The sequence below is a fragment of the Notolepis coatsorum genome (assembly GCF_963971535.1).
Source record: "Notolepis coatsorum genome assembly, chromosome: 11".
NCBI lineage: Eukaryota > Metazoa > Chordata > Actinopteri > Aulopiformes > Paralepididae > Notolepis > Notolepis coatsorum.
The window spans coordinates 4,751,264-4,765,598 of NC_140175.1; the positions used below are offsets into that span (position 1 = coordinate 4,751,264).

General features: G+C 47.5%; 2 protein-coding genes across 2 annotated transcripts in view; both read right to left on the bottom strand.

Moving 5' to 3' along the window:
* Window positions 1–10,920, bottom strand: part of LOC311236484 (CAP-Gly domain-containing linker protein 1-like) — a gene marked incomplete at its 3' end in the record, with an annotated part of 60,419 nt that extends 49,499 nt beyond the window's left edge. The window contains exon 1 of the mRNA XM_084324162.1: window positions 10,790–10,920. The remainder of the gene's footprint in view (window positions 1–10,789) is intronic.
* Window positions 10,921–12,294: 1,374 nt separating this feature from the next.
* On the bottom strand, window positions 12,295–14,222 carry LOC311236553 (hydroxycarboxylic acid receptor 3-like). The gene has a single exon (XM_084324232.1). The coding sequence runs from the start codon at window positions 13,650–13,652 to the stop codon at window positions 12,684–12,686; it is 969 nt and encodes a 322-aa protein (XP_084180358.1). The 5' UTR covers window positions 13,653–14,222; the 3' UTR covers window positions 12,295–12,683.
* Window positions 14,223–14,335: the final 113 nt, after the last annotated feature.

A 14,335-nucleotide genomic window follows, 5' to 3' on the forward strand; every position in this document is an offset into this window, starting at 1 on the left:
TAAAGTATATAATTTTTTACTTATATTAAAAGTTTACAATAAAAAACATGATTCACTTGACTGCAGTGAATATAGTACATCACTACATACACAATATAACATAATTTTGTTTATCCTCACTACTCATTTCTGTATTTTTCTAATGTGTATGCCACATGTTTACTCAGTTTGATGGAGCTCGGGCATGGAGCAGAGTGAGTCTGTCGCAGGGGAAACCCAATGCAGGCCGCGGCCGGAGTGGAAGACATTCCAAAGCTGTTCACCACTGGACCAGAGTGTGTGTTGTGCGCACAGGAAACGGCTTCAACCCACACTCGCATTCCTTTACCATCAGAACATCCTCTTAATAACCACGCTGACAATTAAGGCCGGGCCTGGGGTCATGATGGAAGAATGAAATATAATTTTTTATTAGCCATGTTATAGGAGGAACTAGTCTGGTAATTAATAAGAGTAATTTCAGTTCATAGAAAAGTATTTTGGCCCATGTATTTCATGGTGTTTAAATAGATGAATAAATAGATAAATTAGATAGATATTATTTACAGTACACAGAAGTAAAAATGTTAAGAAAATTCATGTTTATTATTGGTAAGAATGATTTCTTTGTTAGAGTTTGTTTTTCTACGTGATATTTGGCTGATAGGCCGAGGGACTTTTATAGTTGGACATGATAACCGTGATGTCATTGATTACTGTCAGGTGCGCGGCAGGGTGACAGCATTTGTTTAGAAAGACAATATGGTACCGGGGGGGGGGGGGGGGGGGGGGGGTCAGGCCGAGTGACGAGAGAGTGGAGCCAGCCCGTTTTTAGACCTCTCTCTTTCCCTGGATAAACTTTATTAATCTCGCTCTATATATATATAATTAGGAAACGTGAAAGTGTCTAAAACCCGAATTGGACATTAAATAGTTCATATTACGTTGTGGTGGTCAGTGACTTTCGTGTGTGTGGATGTGTGGAACAGGAGAATCGAAGTTTGAGAGCATCAGAAGCTTATGGCATCAACGTGTTTTCGAAACTACAAGGAGGTTCATGGACACTGTGACGGAGGACATGTGGGCAGGGCAGCGGGGGCGTGACGGAGGACATGTGGGCAGGGCAGCGGGGGCGTGACGGAGGACATGTGGGCAGGGCAGCGGGGGCGTGACGGAGGACATGTGGGCAGGGCAGCGGGGGCGTGACGGAGGAGACATGCGGGCAGCGGGGGCGCGACAGAGGACGATGCAGAGGCTTTCACTACCACACTACAGAAGCTTAACCCTTTCACTACCACACCACAGAAGGTTCTGTATCGTTAGTGGCTTAGCTTGGCTTCGCCTTCTGCACTATCTCGCGTACGTGCACGCGTACTGAATAAACCACAAATGTACCTCTAATACCAGTATTAGTCTGACCACACCCCTCATCAGCTTACCTTCATAAGCAGGTGTGTGGTCACCTGCTCTCCTCCTTCTCGCTTTCACCACAAGGAAGAGGTGCCTCGGTAGATCCCCACACTTGACACCATGATGGAAGAAATTGGATTAGGAACAGCTTGGGAAACAAGGATACGTTGACATCATATCTTTATTTTCTCTCTCACTATTTTCGAGAAAATACGGCGATATTGTCTTCGTACTGGAGTGTCTAGAAGATGATGATCATTCTACAAACCCTCCACCGGTTTTCGTATTGGGAGCACGCCGCTGCATGCTTCTCAACTGCAGTTCCTTGCTGTGTTTGTTGGGGTGAAACCTGTCAGGCCACAGCTGAACTGTCGGACATGCCGCTGTTGTGAGGAGCGGTGCGTTCCAGGTTGGGTGAGTAGTGTTTGCTGGCGGGCTCCACTTGTCTGTTAGTGCTATGGGGGCTACTAGACAAAGTTTATGGAAACCGGCCCCAGGCTAGGGTCCTTTGTTTAGCCGTCTAGGCGACAGAAGGCCTTGGTCTGGCGACCATTATAGTTTTAACTAGTGGGCCGCGACCATTGACACTGGTGATCCCTGTGTGTTCTGGACGAGTGGATTCTCTCTGTCACCGTGTTAAGACCCCATCTTTCATATCCAAATGAGAGTATTCCTTCACGAGGGGATATGTGCATGTAATGTGCGATAGCGGCAGATTCATGTTCAAAGTCAGCTATACAGGCCAGTTGGTACTGTGCTGATTCCGCCGGACGTGTTAATGTCACCGTTGTGAAGCGGTGTTGACGTCTTGTTTTCTCTTTTCTCTTAAAAAGTGAGGAGGGTTCAGAACGGCGGCCTGTCTGGGTGAGTGTTATGTCATTGTTTACATGTTCATAGCTTACGGTTAGCCGGTCGGTGGCCTGGCGCGGGGTAGCTTAGGCTTCTCGCGCGCCGCCGGGAGCTCGCTCCTGATCGCGTGCGTCGTAGATCGGCGTCTCGCGAGCGGAAGCGATAGCACCAGAACGGTTGGAGCAGCCGTTAGCTTGATGCTATTCTGTTGAACGTGCTTTGATTTTTAACATGTTTTACACTCTTGACCACGACGTCATCTTTGACAGGGGATGTTCGTCAACCCTGCCTGAGCCTAGACGGGGATTGCGTCAACAAAGAGGGCTGTGTTCTACGGTGGCTTATGACTGCACTTCGCTGATCTGCGTTCCGGGCAGGTACGGGGTTGGCCAGACCCTCATAACACGTCTTCTGGTTTTACCTTGCTAAATGTATTGTGAATGACGGTGTTTTTTCCCAAAACGTGTGTTGTTGCAATGCATTTGAGATACGTTGCGGGTTGTGTGTGAGCTGTTTTTGTCACTGGCAGTAGCTTCTCCGTGCAGGTCGTGATGTATTGATCTGGTTGTTGTGTGAGAAACATCATGGTGTTTATGTGTACCGTGTACTCACTACTAAGGCAACTAACCTATGAAGCTATGCTTGGTGACGAGTGAGTAAAAGAATGTTCTTTCTCAGACTGTAATGACAATGGACAGTGAGTTCACACATTAACAGGTTTTCCTGTTTTAACTGGCCGTGTTGAGGGTAAAATAGGAGGATTGTGTTTTTCCCCCCCCGGTTCCCTGGGGACTTTATCACCTCCTATCAGACATGTTGTGCATTAATTGTGTCTTTTGTGTGGTAGGGATACGATGTAACTCTCAGCTTGATTGCTGAGGTTGTGCTAAATCTGCTGGAGAAACTTATTTCCTAAAGGGAAATTGGTTTGGTTGCTGTCGTGTGCTTAGCAAGGCCTGTGGTCGATACTAATCAAGAATGATGTATTCTCTCATTGTGATGATGATGGGTTGTGTGTGTCATGTGACCTACAACTGGGTTGTACTGGCCACAGAAGCACATGTGTATGTTGGACCGGGGTTCTTAGAGCCCTCTCTATTCTGTGTTTTTCCTTAGTAAAAATCAGATAGCAGGTTAGCTCGTGCGCTGTGTGGAGCTGTGAAACGCTTCATAGAGCTGACTATGACTGTGTCATATTCTCTTTTTGTCGTTACGTCGTATCATGGGTGTGGGGTCGTAAAGGGGTGAACTGGTAACCTTTCCTCTCCCCATTGTTCTGTCGGTCAGGGGTACACCCCCTGTCCTTCAAGGTTCCCGTCACGTGGCGGTTCGGCACGTTACGGGGGGGGGGGGGGGGGGGGGGGGGGGGGGGGGGAGGGAGTTCCTGGTCCCACGGCCTGGTATATTGGGCGTGTGCACCGCAGGAATTCCCCCGCCATAGAGTACGTCACCGTGCGCGTCTCTGTTGGTAGGACTTCCGTGTGCTGTTCAGGTCCATGTGATGGATCTGTTTTCAGGGGGGGTGGTCAGGGCTCCTCCTCACCAAGCGCCTACTCAGGCCTTCTGTGAGTTCGGACTCCTTCTTCCATGTGATCCATGTGAGGAAGCCTCCATCAGAGTACAGAGCCTTCCTCCTCAGATTGTCAAAGTGAGTGGACCCTCTAGAAGGGTCCTTTTCTATTGTATGTATATTCGATTCAATTCGTTTATTGAGTGTGTATGGGTTCGGTGCCTCTTCCCCGGAGGCCCTAAAACCAGTTTTTTACATGGCTCAAGGTGCAATATATTCTTTTCAATCTGTACAGCTCGCGTGGGAAGTCTCTCTGGGGATCCCCGTCTCTTTCCTATGGGAGGGTGGTGGGATGTAAAAATGTGAACATTTTTTACCCCGGCTGTGTAGACTGGGATACATACTGTTGATGCTTCCTTCTTTCTATTCCAGAAGTGTTGGAGTTAGGGAGTGTCACACCCCTCTTGTCGTTCCCCTGGGCGCCTTGGGGATTCAATGGCAGGTCTAAATAGCCTGTTCATTGATGGGGGTGTGTCCCGACGCACGTATAGTGCTAGCTCGCTGTAAACAGGCGATTGACTGGCACGCCTTAGTTGCTTGTGGTTGAAACAGCGTTTTTATAAAGCAACTGAGATGGGGGTTTTTCCTCTTCCGGCGACCACATCCCATGACCTGGGTGGGTTGTCGACGGATCCTCGTTCATGTCTGGGGGATGATGACGGGATGGATCTGAACATATGTAGTGGGGTCTCACGCCCTTGGGGTGGGCCACCAGGCGCGGTTCGTCCCGACGTCTGGGTGGCGCCTTCTTTTCATGTTAAGATCAACACGCATATCTGCCCTTTTCCTGGGGCATGTCGGCGTGGTTAGGGCACGGGACTGGTTCTGGTCACGCTGGTCCAGATCAGTTGAACCCGTTGTCCGCCGGGGATGCAGATCTGCTGTTCTGGTACCCTGAGGGACTTGGGCTTTTTTCAGGGGGAAAAATGCCAGGTCGGTCTGGGTGTCACAGGGTTAGGCGCTATGGAGACCCTGGTTGGGTATGTTTTTTACTCAGCACTGTCGTCATGGCTTACAGCCATGCCATTCTGTACGCGCTCGATCTCGTCGGATCTCGGCCGCTACACAGGTTGGTCCTGGTTAGTACTTGGTTGGGAGACCGCCGGGGAATACCAGGTACGGTGTGCTTAGGGGCTGGTTCTCCATTGTTTTTCGCTCCTCTCTCACGCATGGCGAAGAGGGGCCTGTGGGGGTGGTTTTTTGACCTCCTCTGGTGACCCTGTGCTTCCCGTACCGCCAGGCCCGGTCCGAAGTGATGTTTGCGACCCGTAGGCCTGGGTTAACCCTTTTTGGAAACTGAAACACTTGTACTGCGGTATAGCCGGTGTATACCCGCAGGTGTGTTTTGGAGTTTTTTCTTGAGGGGTTATAGGAACAACCACCGCATTGGGTAACACCGAGGTGGTTGGTTCCCTGGTGTGTTGGAGCAGTGTCAACTCCCGGGTTCACCGGTTGAGGGTGCCCCTGCACGTTCATGACGTCTGCCAATCGTGTCGGCCTTCTCTGCCTCGACCCCTCTGGGTGGGGGTTGTTAAATGGAGGCTTGGTCATGCAACACCGCCAGCTTACGCTCCTTCCGCCGGGGCGGCTGTGTTCAGCTGTCCCCTCTGGCGCCTGTCTCGTCCGCAGTCTCCAGGCTAGGGTTAACAGCCTGTTGCCTGGTTTTTCCCCGGTGCGCTGCCTGCTTCCGTTGGTTAACCTTTTTTGTGGGCTTACGGCCATGCTGACTGCCTATTCTGCAGGGTCAGTGTGCCAGGCGGTGTACTATTGGGGGGACGGGGCCCGCTCGGCTTACTGGCCTGGTTGGTTCCGCCTGGGAATACCAGGTGCAGTAACTGAGGGGCCTTTGTCCGAATACGCTGGCGATGTGGGGGGCGGGGCACTACGTGCCCACCTGGTGGGGTCTTGATGCTGGCATCATGGACTTCTCCGGGCCCCCATTCCAGGGAGTCCAGTCCTTTTGGTGGGTCTGGGTCTTCCTTCGTGCTCCGCTGCTACGGCCTTGCCACGGGGTTGGGTTTGCCCTTGACCCCGTGATTCTGGGGGCAGTAACGAGGTTGTTCCTCCGTTCGTTCCCGGGTGGCATGCGGGTTGTGCGTGTGTGTAGTCGTGGGTCAAGCCACGGTCTGCTCACCCTGTGCGTTGAGTTGCTTGAGTGCCTCTTCGCACGGTCGGGTCCGTCGCCCTCCCGTGACGTCCCTAATAGGGGGGCTACCCTCCATTAGGGGGGGTCGGGGGGGCTCGGCCCTCCCTGTTCTGATGGTTTTGGGGGGCTGTCAGCGGGGTGTATTTGTCAGCCAAGTGGCTCCGCTTGGCCTCCCTTGTGCAGAAGGCGAAGCCAAGCTAAGCCACTAACGATACAGAACGTTAGGTTATGACTATAACCAAGTTCTGTTAGTTAGGGGCGATGCTTGGCTTCGGACGGCCGCTGCAGCCCTTGACCTCACCTTGTGGTGAAAGCTTGGGAAGGAGGAGAGCAGGTGACCACACACCTGCTTATGAAGGTAAGCTGATGAGGGGTGTGGTCAGACTAATACTGGTATTAGAGGTACATTTGTGGTTTATTCAGTACGCGTGCACGTACGCGAGATAGTGCAGAAGGCGAAGCCAAGCATCGCCCCTAACTAACAGAACTTGGTTATAGTCATAACCTAACGTTAACCCTTTCACTACCACACCACAGAAGGTTAACCCTTTCACTACCACACTACAGAAGCTTAACCCTTTCACTACCACACTACAGAAGGTTAACCCTTTCACTACCACACTACAGAAGGTTAACCTTTCACTACCACACTACAGAAGGTTAACCCTTTCACTACCACACCACAGATGGTTAACTTTCTGTAGTGTGGTAGTGAAAGGGGTAATAGCCAACCCATGCTACCAGTAATTAAGCCCTGAGATACTAGGGTCCCTTTATCTCATCACAAGGGCCCCCCAACCAATAGGAAAGGGGAGATAACTGTATCTCAGTTGTCTATATGGATAATGAAAAAACAAATCTTTAATGTTATTCATTTGTTGACACTGTTTTAATGGGGAATAACACCCATATTAAGAATTCCAATGTTATTCCCATGGTCTTCTAGGGAGGTTCAGTCAATATATGTAAACATGAGCTACTCTCTCTCCCAAAGCCAGAAGCCAGAAACCAGAGAAGTAAGAATCAAACATGTGATGTGAGCTGCCGAACACAGAAGGTTAACCCTTTACTATCACACAACCGACGGCGGATGCGGAGCTAATGATGCTTGTAACTGAGGGGTACAATTCCCTGACTGTATTGATAAGTATGGTATCATTAAACCACTACCGTCTTATGTACATTACTACTGGCCATACTGTACACAGGTATATGATGAGAACTCCTCCACAATGATACGGTTTCCACACAAAGTTGTATTTAAGTATTTATTGCAGCAAAAGGTACATAATATACTTCTCTATTTTACTTTGAATGCGCTTATAAGGCAAAGGAATGTGCGTAGGCAAATCAATAACGAATGTCCATTCTCATATTACGCATGAGATGATAATACAACCTGAATATTAAGAATTATATCTATGGTACTCTGGGGAGGCAGCGGGAGATTCTGGTAGGGGGTTCCCACCGGTTGTAAGCCAGCAGGGGGAGGAAATGTTCGAATGCAAAGTCTGGATCCACGGGAACTCAATAAGCCCCTGCTATGGGAGGCGGTATATTACTCCCTGATCGGCAGACGAAAAGCAGCAGCTGTAATCCCAGTATGCGTGCAGCACAGGTGAAAGCCGGCCAGCCTCTCCTTGAGACGGGCTCGAATGATGTTCCTCACGTCACAGGTAAATCCCACAGTAGCGGGTGTAGACGATTATTCTCCGCTCCAACAGCCTGGTCCAAAGCAATAATAATAATAATCCAGCCGGAAAGGGGCTCTCCATTCACCGGTGTAGATCCTCCGGTGCGCGGTACTTCACATTAACTAAGTTGAACTTGACGTTATTCAACTAGGCTCTGATACTTTACTATCCTATTCGCACGCGGCTATAAGTGCTCTATTTAGACGCACAGTTGCTCACTTCACTTGGTCGTTGACTCGTGATGAAGGCTTACTAGTAAGGAGCGAACGATACGTTGAACAAACGTATTAGGATAAGACAAGACTCTATTTTGGGGCAATACGGGCCCACTTCACCGCACGTCGTATCGTGGGTGAGGCTTCACTTGGGTAACTCGAACTACTTCAACTGAACTACTTCTGTATTCACCTGCGCCATATTTATATGTACGGTGAATAAACTAGTACCAGCCTTATTCCTGTCTCGTAGTCTTGGGCAGAACCGGGCATGTACAGACATGTCTTGACGGTGGCTTTGAACTCGGCTCTGAGGGTATGGCACTGGCGCTGGTGGAACGCTATCCAATAAGAGAACGAAATATTATGGTCTGTACTAGGTTAAAGGGATATTCCGTGTATATGTACAAAGAATACACAAGGGATATCAGACGATATACAAATCCTATGCAATATATATCAATCAATAAATACATATATTCGGTTTAATCTGACCCTTTGTAACAATGCTAATGATGGAGCATCGCCGTCGGTTGTGTGATAGTAAAGGGCTAACCTTCTGTATTTGTCACAGTGAAAGGGTTAATTGTCTATGGAGCAGCTCCAGACTTTATACTTGATGACGTCACGTATGAATGTTGAATGTTGATCATTTTCACTCATATATTTCTGGACCGTCTTAGACCATAGAAATAACATGTATGCATTCTGAAAACAGGTGTGGTTTCCCTTTAAGGCGGAGTAAAAAATAAATAAAAAAATCCATGGTGTGGCAAGGTAGTAATCATAATAAACACAACTACCTTAAACTATATAGTCTACCCATATAACATGTATGATAGCATGCACAATAGTGCTGTATATATATACATTTATATATTTACACTTACGGCATATACACATATGTCTGAATAGCATGTACAATAATACTGTATATACCGTGTATACATATTTATTCTTAGTGTGTATATATATATATATATATATATATATATATATATATATATATATATATATATATATATATATATATACATATATGTCTGTACATACCACATATAATCCTTTTCATACTATACTCTGTGCATATCTCTTACTAGTTACACTGCTGGTCAGTATGACTTACTACCATAGTGTCTTTATACCTGTATCACTGTACATATTAATACTACAACTCTGTACATACATCTGATTAGCACTACACTCAGTAGTACTCATTTATATTATTTTATACCCAGTTTAATCACCTGTACATTGTATATTACATTTGCACCCTGGTTGGATGCCAAACTTATTTTCGTTGGACTGTACTTGTGCTGTATGATGATGATGACAATACATTTGAATCTAATATAATCGAATATAGTTGGGTGTGGTGAGGGGGGTGTGGGGTAATTACATTCAGGGACCCCAAAAGGTACGGCTAGACTTCAACTAGCCTTTAGTTTTAGTCGAGGTGGACGGTCAATCAAGACAAGTATATTGAGCAACATATGACATAGGATTGTATTGTACAAGTCAGAGTACAACGCATGTCTTTGTTCTAACTTCTAAGCCAACACTGCGTTCCCTATACTGTAATGATATTGTGATGTTTATTAAACAGTACCCTGGGTGTTTGTTTGGACGCTCCTCCCCCCGCCCTCGGCTCCTCCCCCCGCCCTCACTGCAAGGAGTGTCAGAACCAAAACACAAACACCCACACAACAAGTATGTAGTCTACAGCGGTGCGGTGGAATTAACCCTTTCACTGCCGCACTACCAAACTGTTAACCCTTTCACTACCACACTACAGACGGTTAACCCTTTCACGACCACACTACAGACGGTTAACACTTTACTATCACACTACATAAGGTTAACCCTTTCACTGCCGCACTACAGACGGCTAACCCTTTACAGAAGGTTAACCCTTTCACTACCGCACTACATTAGGTTAACCCTTTACTATCACACTACATAAGGTTAACCCTTTCACTGCCGCACTACAGACGGTTAACCCTTTCACTACCACACTACAGAAGGTTAACCCTTTCACTACCACACAACAGAAGGTTAACCCTTTCACTACCACACTACAGAAGGTTAACCCTTTCACTACCACACACTACAGACGGTTAACCCTTTCACTACCACACTACAGAAGGTTAACCCTTTCACTACCACACTCTACAGACGGTTAACCCTTTCACTACCACACTCTACAGACGGTTAACCCTTTCACTACCACACTACAGAAGGTTAACCCTTTCACTACCACACTCTACAGACGGTTAACCCTTTCACTACCACACACTAGACGGTTAACCCTTTCACTACCACACTCTACAGACAGTTAACCCTTTCACTACCACACACTAGACGGTTAACCCTTTCACTACCACACTCTACAGACGGTTAACCCTTTCACTACCATACACAGTAGACGGTTAACCCTTTCACTACCACACACTACAGACGGTTAACCCTTTCACTACTATCACACAACCGACGGTCTATGGAAGTGACTGAAACTGGGTTAAACGAAGAATAGTGTTTATTATAATAATCATCATAATGTGTATTGTTGTTAGAGATGCGAGGAGTATGACATCATCATAGATGACGTTAGTAGTAGTGTCATCATCACCTCGGTGTATTCTCTCTGTAACTCAACCAGAAGAAGTTTCCCTTTCAAAGAAGGAGTAACGTTATTAGCCCTTCTTCTTCTGATTATATTATTATTCCATCAGACCAGGCCACGCCGTGTTGCACTGCTTTACAATATCATCATGTTCATACAAGAGAGATATGACCCGACGTGGTGGAATGTGTTGAACGCCAGGGCTAGCTAACGTTAGCTCACACTACTGAACTAGTGTCATCAACAAGCTACACAGAAAGCATGAAACACAACAACAAGGACGTTATTATCCGTGTGGCTCACCTCTCTGTTCGGGTGCTGCACCTGGCAGCAGCAGCAGTTATTATTATTATTATGATGTTTATGTTGAGGAGGTAAATATTGAGCTCTTCATCTTCTTCTTCTTCTCAAAGAAGCCCAGCCCTGTTCTCCAGTCTGACAGCAGAGCGTGACGTCACCACCTGCTGGAACACACTGTCTGGGAGGCTGAGCCTTCACTGTGTGAATGATGCTGCAGGCTGTGTTGTTTACTGTGTGAATGATGCTGCAGGCTGTGTTGTTTACTGTGTGAATGATGCTGTACAGTTGTAGTGTCCCCCCCCCCCCCAACCTCCTTTTTACATCAAATGTATATACTCTCTTTTCTGGACTATTTTTGTATCACAAACAGTACTGTATTTGCAAATCTGGTATGTATAGATGTAGCAGTACTGTCTATCTGTATGTCATATATGTTATGAATGATGAATTGAAAATGGGGGACCCTGATGTAAACAAGACGAAAGTCTTTCTCTGGTCTGCATCCCCTTAACAATTGTATGTATTGAGCTGTACTGTATTGTACCCATTCTGCAATCTGTTAATAAAGTTTTCAATCAATCAATCAGCAGAGCGCCTGCAGGCTGCGTTTACTGTGTGAATGACGCTGCAGAGTGTGTTGTTTACTGTGTGAATGATGACTTTTGATTCCCAGGGACAGAAAGACCGTCTGTGCTGCTTGAGTGACACCGACAGTGGTAATGGGAAAAACTACAAAATCTTTTTCATTTAGAAAGTGAGTTTAGAGTATGAGGAAATTCAATTTTAAACATCAGTTTTGCACGTACCACACTTAAAACAGATGTGTCCTTCAGTTATTGGTGTAAAGTTGTGGAATTCTCTCCATAGCGAGCGTATAAGGGATGTAATAGTTTGTCGATTCAAAAAGAATTATAAAAAAAAAATATATTTAGTCAGTATGGAAGTCAAATGTGATGTGAATAGTGAGATTTTTTTTTTTATTCTTTATTATTATTATCATTTAATTTTTTCTTGTTTCAACTGTGGATTGTTTGTTTCTTTGTATATGGTATAAATGATTATTTTGTGTAAATTAGGTTGTACGCCGACCATCAAGTAATACTTGTTTAGTTTAGGAATAAGGGGCAGGTAACTTATAAGATTTATTCTTCTTCCTGCTCCTTTTGTCCATGGTATGGTATTCATGATTTTGTATGAAAAACTCTGATTGTATTGCTTCCATGTGGCAAATAAAACTCTGAATCTGAAATGAATCGAGAGCGACAGTGGAAACGTCGCACAAGGCTACATCCTGTCAGCATGTTAACATAATTTGCACTCAAAACAGTTTACCAGTTAGTTCAACAAGTGGACCATTGCTCTGCTTGGATTGAATATTTGGGAAATCACCCCCCCCCCCCATGATGAACTGAGTGATTCACAAGAAAAGCCTGTTGATTCCTTGACGTGGGAATCGATTTATTTAATGATAGCATTATGCATACAGAGAATGAGCCTGTGTTATAAGAGTGCACTCGATATACACATCGTACCAAACATCAGCCTTCTTTATTGTTACCCATCATAGCTTGTAGGCAGGTCCACCACAAACTACTCTCCAAACATACAATACCCATCAGCACGGTTGGTCGTCGTCTGGCCAGCCTGACATCACTAAAAAAACAAGCACATCCTAAGAACCTGCAGGGGTTAATAATAACTACAACTAATCATTTTCACATTGAAAAGGTCGATAAGACGAGAAGACTCGTTGGTTACGGAACAGGGGGTTAACACATGGTTACAAGCAGCACCTGGTCAGCGTACACTACACAACGTAGATTACAACCGCTTGCGATGTTGCATTCGATGTCGGTTGTTAAGAGAAATCGGCGGGAGCTCTCTCCGAAGCACGACCTCATCCTCTGGTTTCCTCGGACGACTCCTCATTCTTCTTCCCCCGCAGCTGGTTCAGCAGCTTGACGAAGCTCCCCGGGTTGGAGAAGTAGTACACCATGGGGTTGAGGACGCTGTTGAAGTACGTGAACACCACCGAGGTGTAGAACGCCAGGTTGACCTCGCGGAAGTGCCGGCACTCGTCGTACCACACGGCCAGGATCCACACGGCGACGCGCGTGACGGTGCTCGGGAAGAAGCAGATGATGAAGATCAGCGCCACCGCCATGACGAACTTCACCGCCCGCCGGATCTTGCCGCCCGTGTCCAGCGCCGTGCCCTTGAGCTGCCACGTGATGCACACCGTGCAGAAGGTGACGATGGCCGTGGGCAGGGAGAACTGCAGCACGTAGAAGGTGTTGTGCCACGTGGTCAGCGGGCTCAGGCCCATGCAGATGTTGAAGCTCTCGCACTGCGTGCGGTTGTTGAGGAAGAAGAAGTGGGGCGAGGCGAAGATGTAGCCGGTGCAGAGGAAGATCAGCGCCCAGAGGCCCAGCGAGACCCACAGGGCGTAGGTGAGGCCCATGCGGTTGACGCAGTTCAGCGGGTGGACGATCTTCAGGTAGCGGTCCACCGCCACCGCCGTGAGGAAGAAGATGCCGGCGGCGCGGTTGGCCGCCAGCATGAAAAGCAGCACGCGGCACGCGCCGTCGCCGTAGATCCAGTCCTTGCCGCGCCGGTAGTAGTCGGCCCGGAACGGCAGGCAGAACAGCACGATGGTGTCGGCCACGGCCAGGTGGGTCAGGTACACGGCGCTGGGCTTCCACTCGTCCATGTGGAAGCAGAACATCCACAGGGCCACGAAGTTGCCCATCAGGCCGAACATGAACTCCAGCACCAGGATGGGGGGCAGCGCCACGTCCAGGGCGGGCGCCTCGAAGGCACAGCACACGTCGTCCGCCGCCGGCGGGAGACTCCCGTTGTTGTTCATCCTCGACTTGGAAGCGTCGGCGAGGCACTGAGCTCTTTTTTTTTAAGGAGCCGACGGGACATTATATGGTGCATCTGGTGACTCCTCCCGAGCCCCGGGGGGGGGCTGGGGGGTTAAGGTTTCCGCTTATGCAAACGATGCTCCGATATCAACATGCTAATTTATATGGCGAACACACACCAGGTGGACGGTGGTGGTGCATCTGTGCAGCGAGTGCCGTCTCTCTAAAGGAACTGCTAGTGGTCGCACCGGGACACTATGGTCCTAAGGGTACAGTAGTACGAGCCGTCCAGGGAGCGTGCCCGATTAGAAAACAATATTGTGCTTGGGAATAATAAGCGTACTCATTAGGTATAAGGAGAGAAGCGAGGAGGGTATATAAAAAAAATATATAATTAACCTCAGGGCGAAATAAGGAGATGAGGACAATCATTCTTTAGTTCCTCGCTGTTGAAACCTAAAATGAACACACAAATCGATTTAAGAACTTTTGAGTTAACGGGTGAATGAGACTGAAGTTTATTAGGCGCCTACAGTTATAGCTTTGAGTGAAGAGCATTGGGGGGGGGGGGGATTCACATCATACCACACCTTTGGCAAACGAGAGAGAAAGCAGCTGTCAATAACTGAAGGATGCCTAGAGGGAGTGGCCGAGGTGACAGGAACTGAAGGATGCTAGGGAG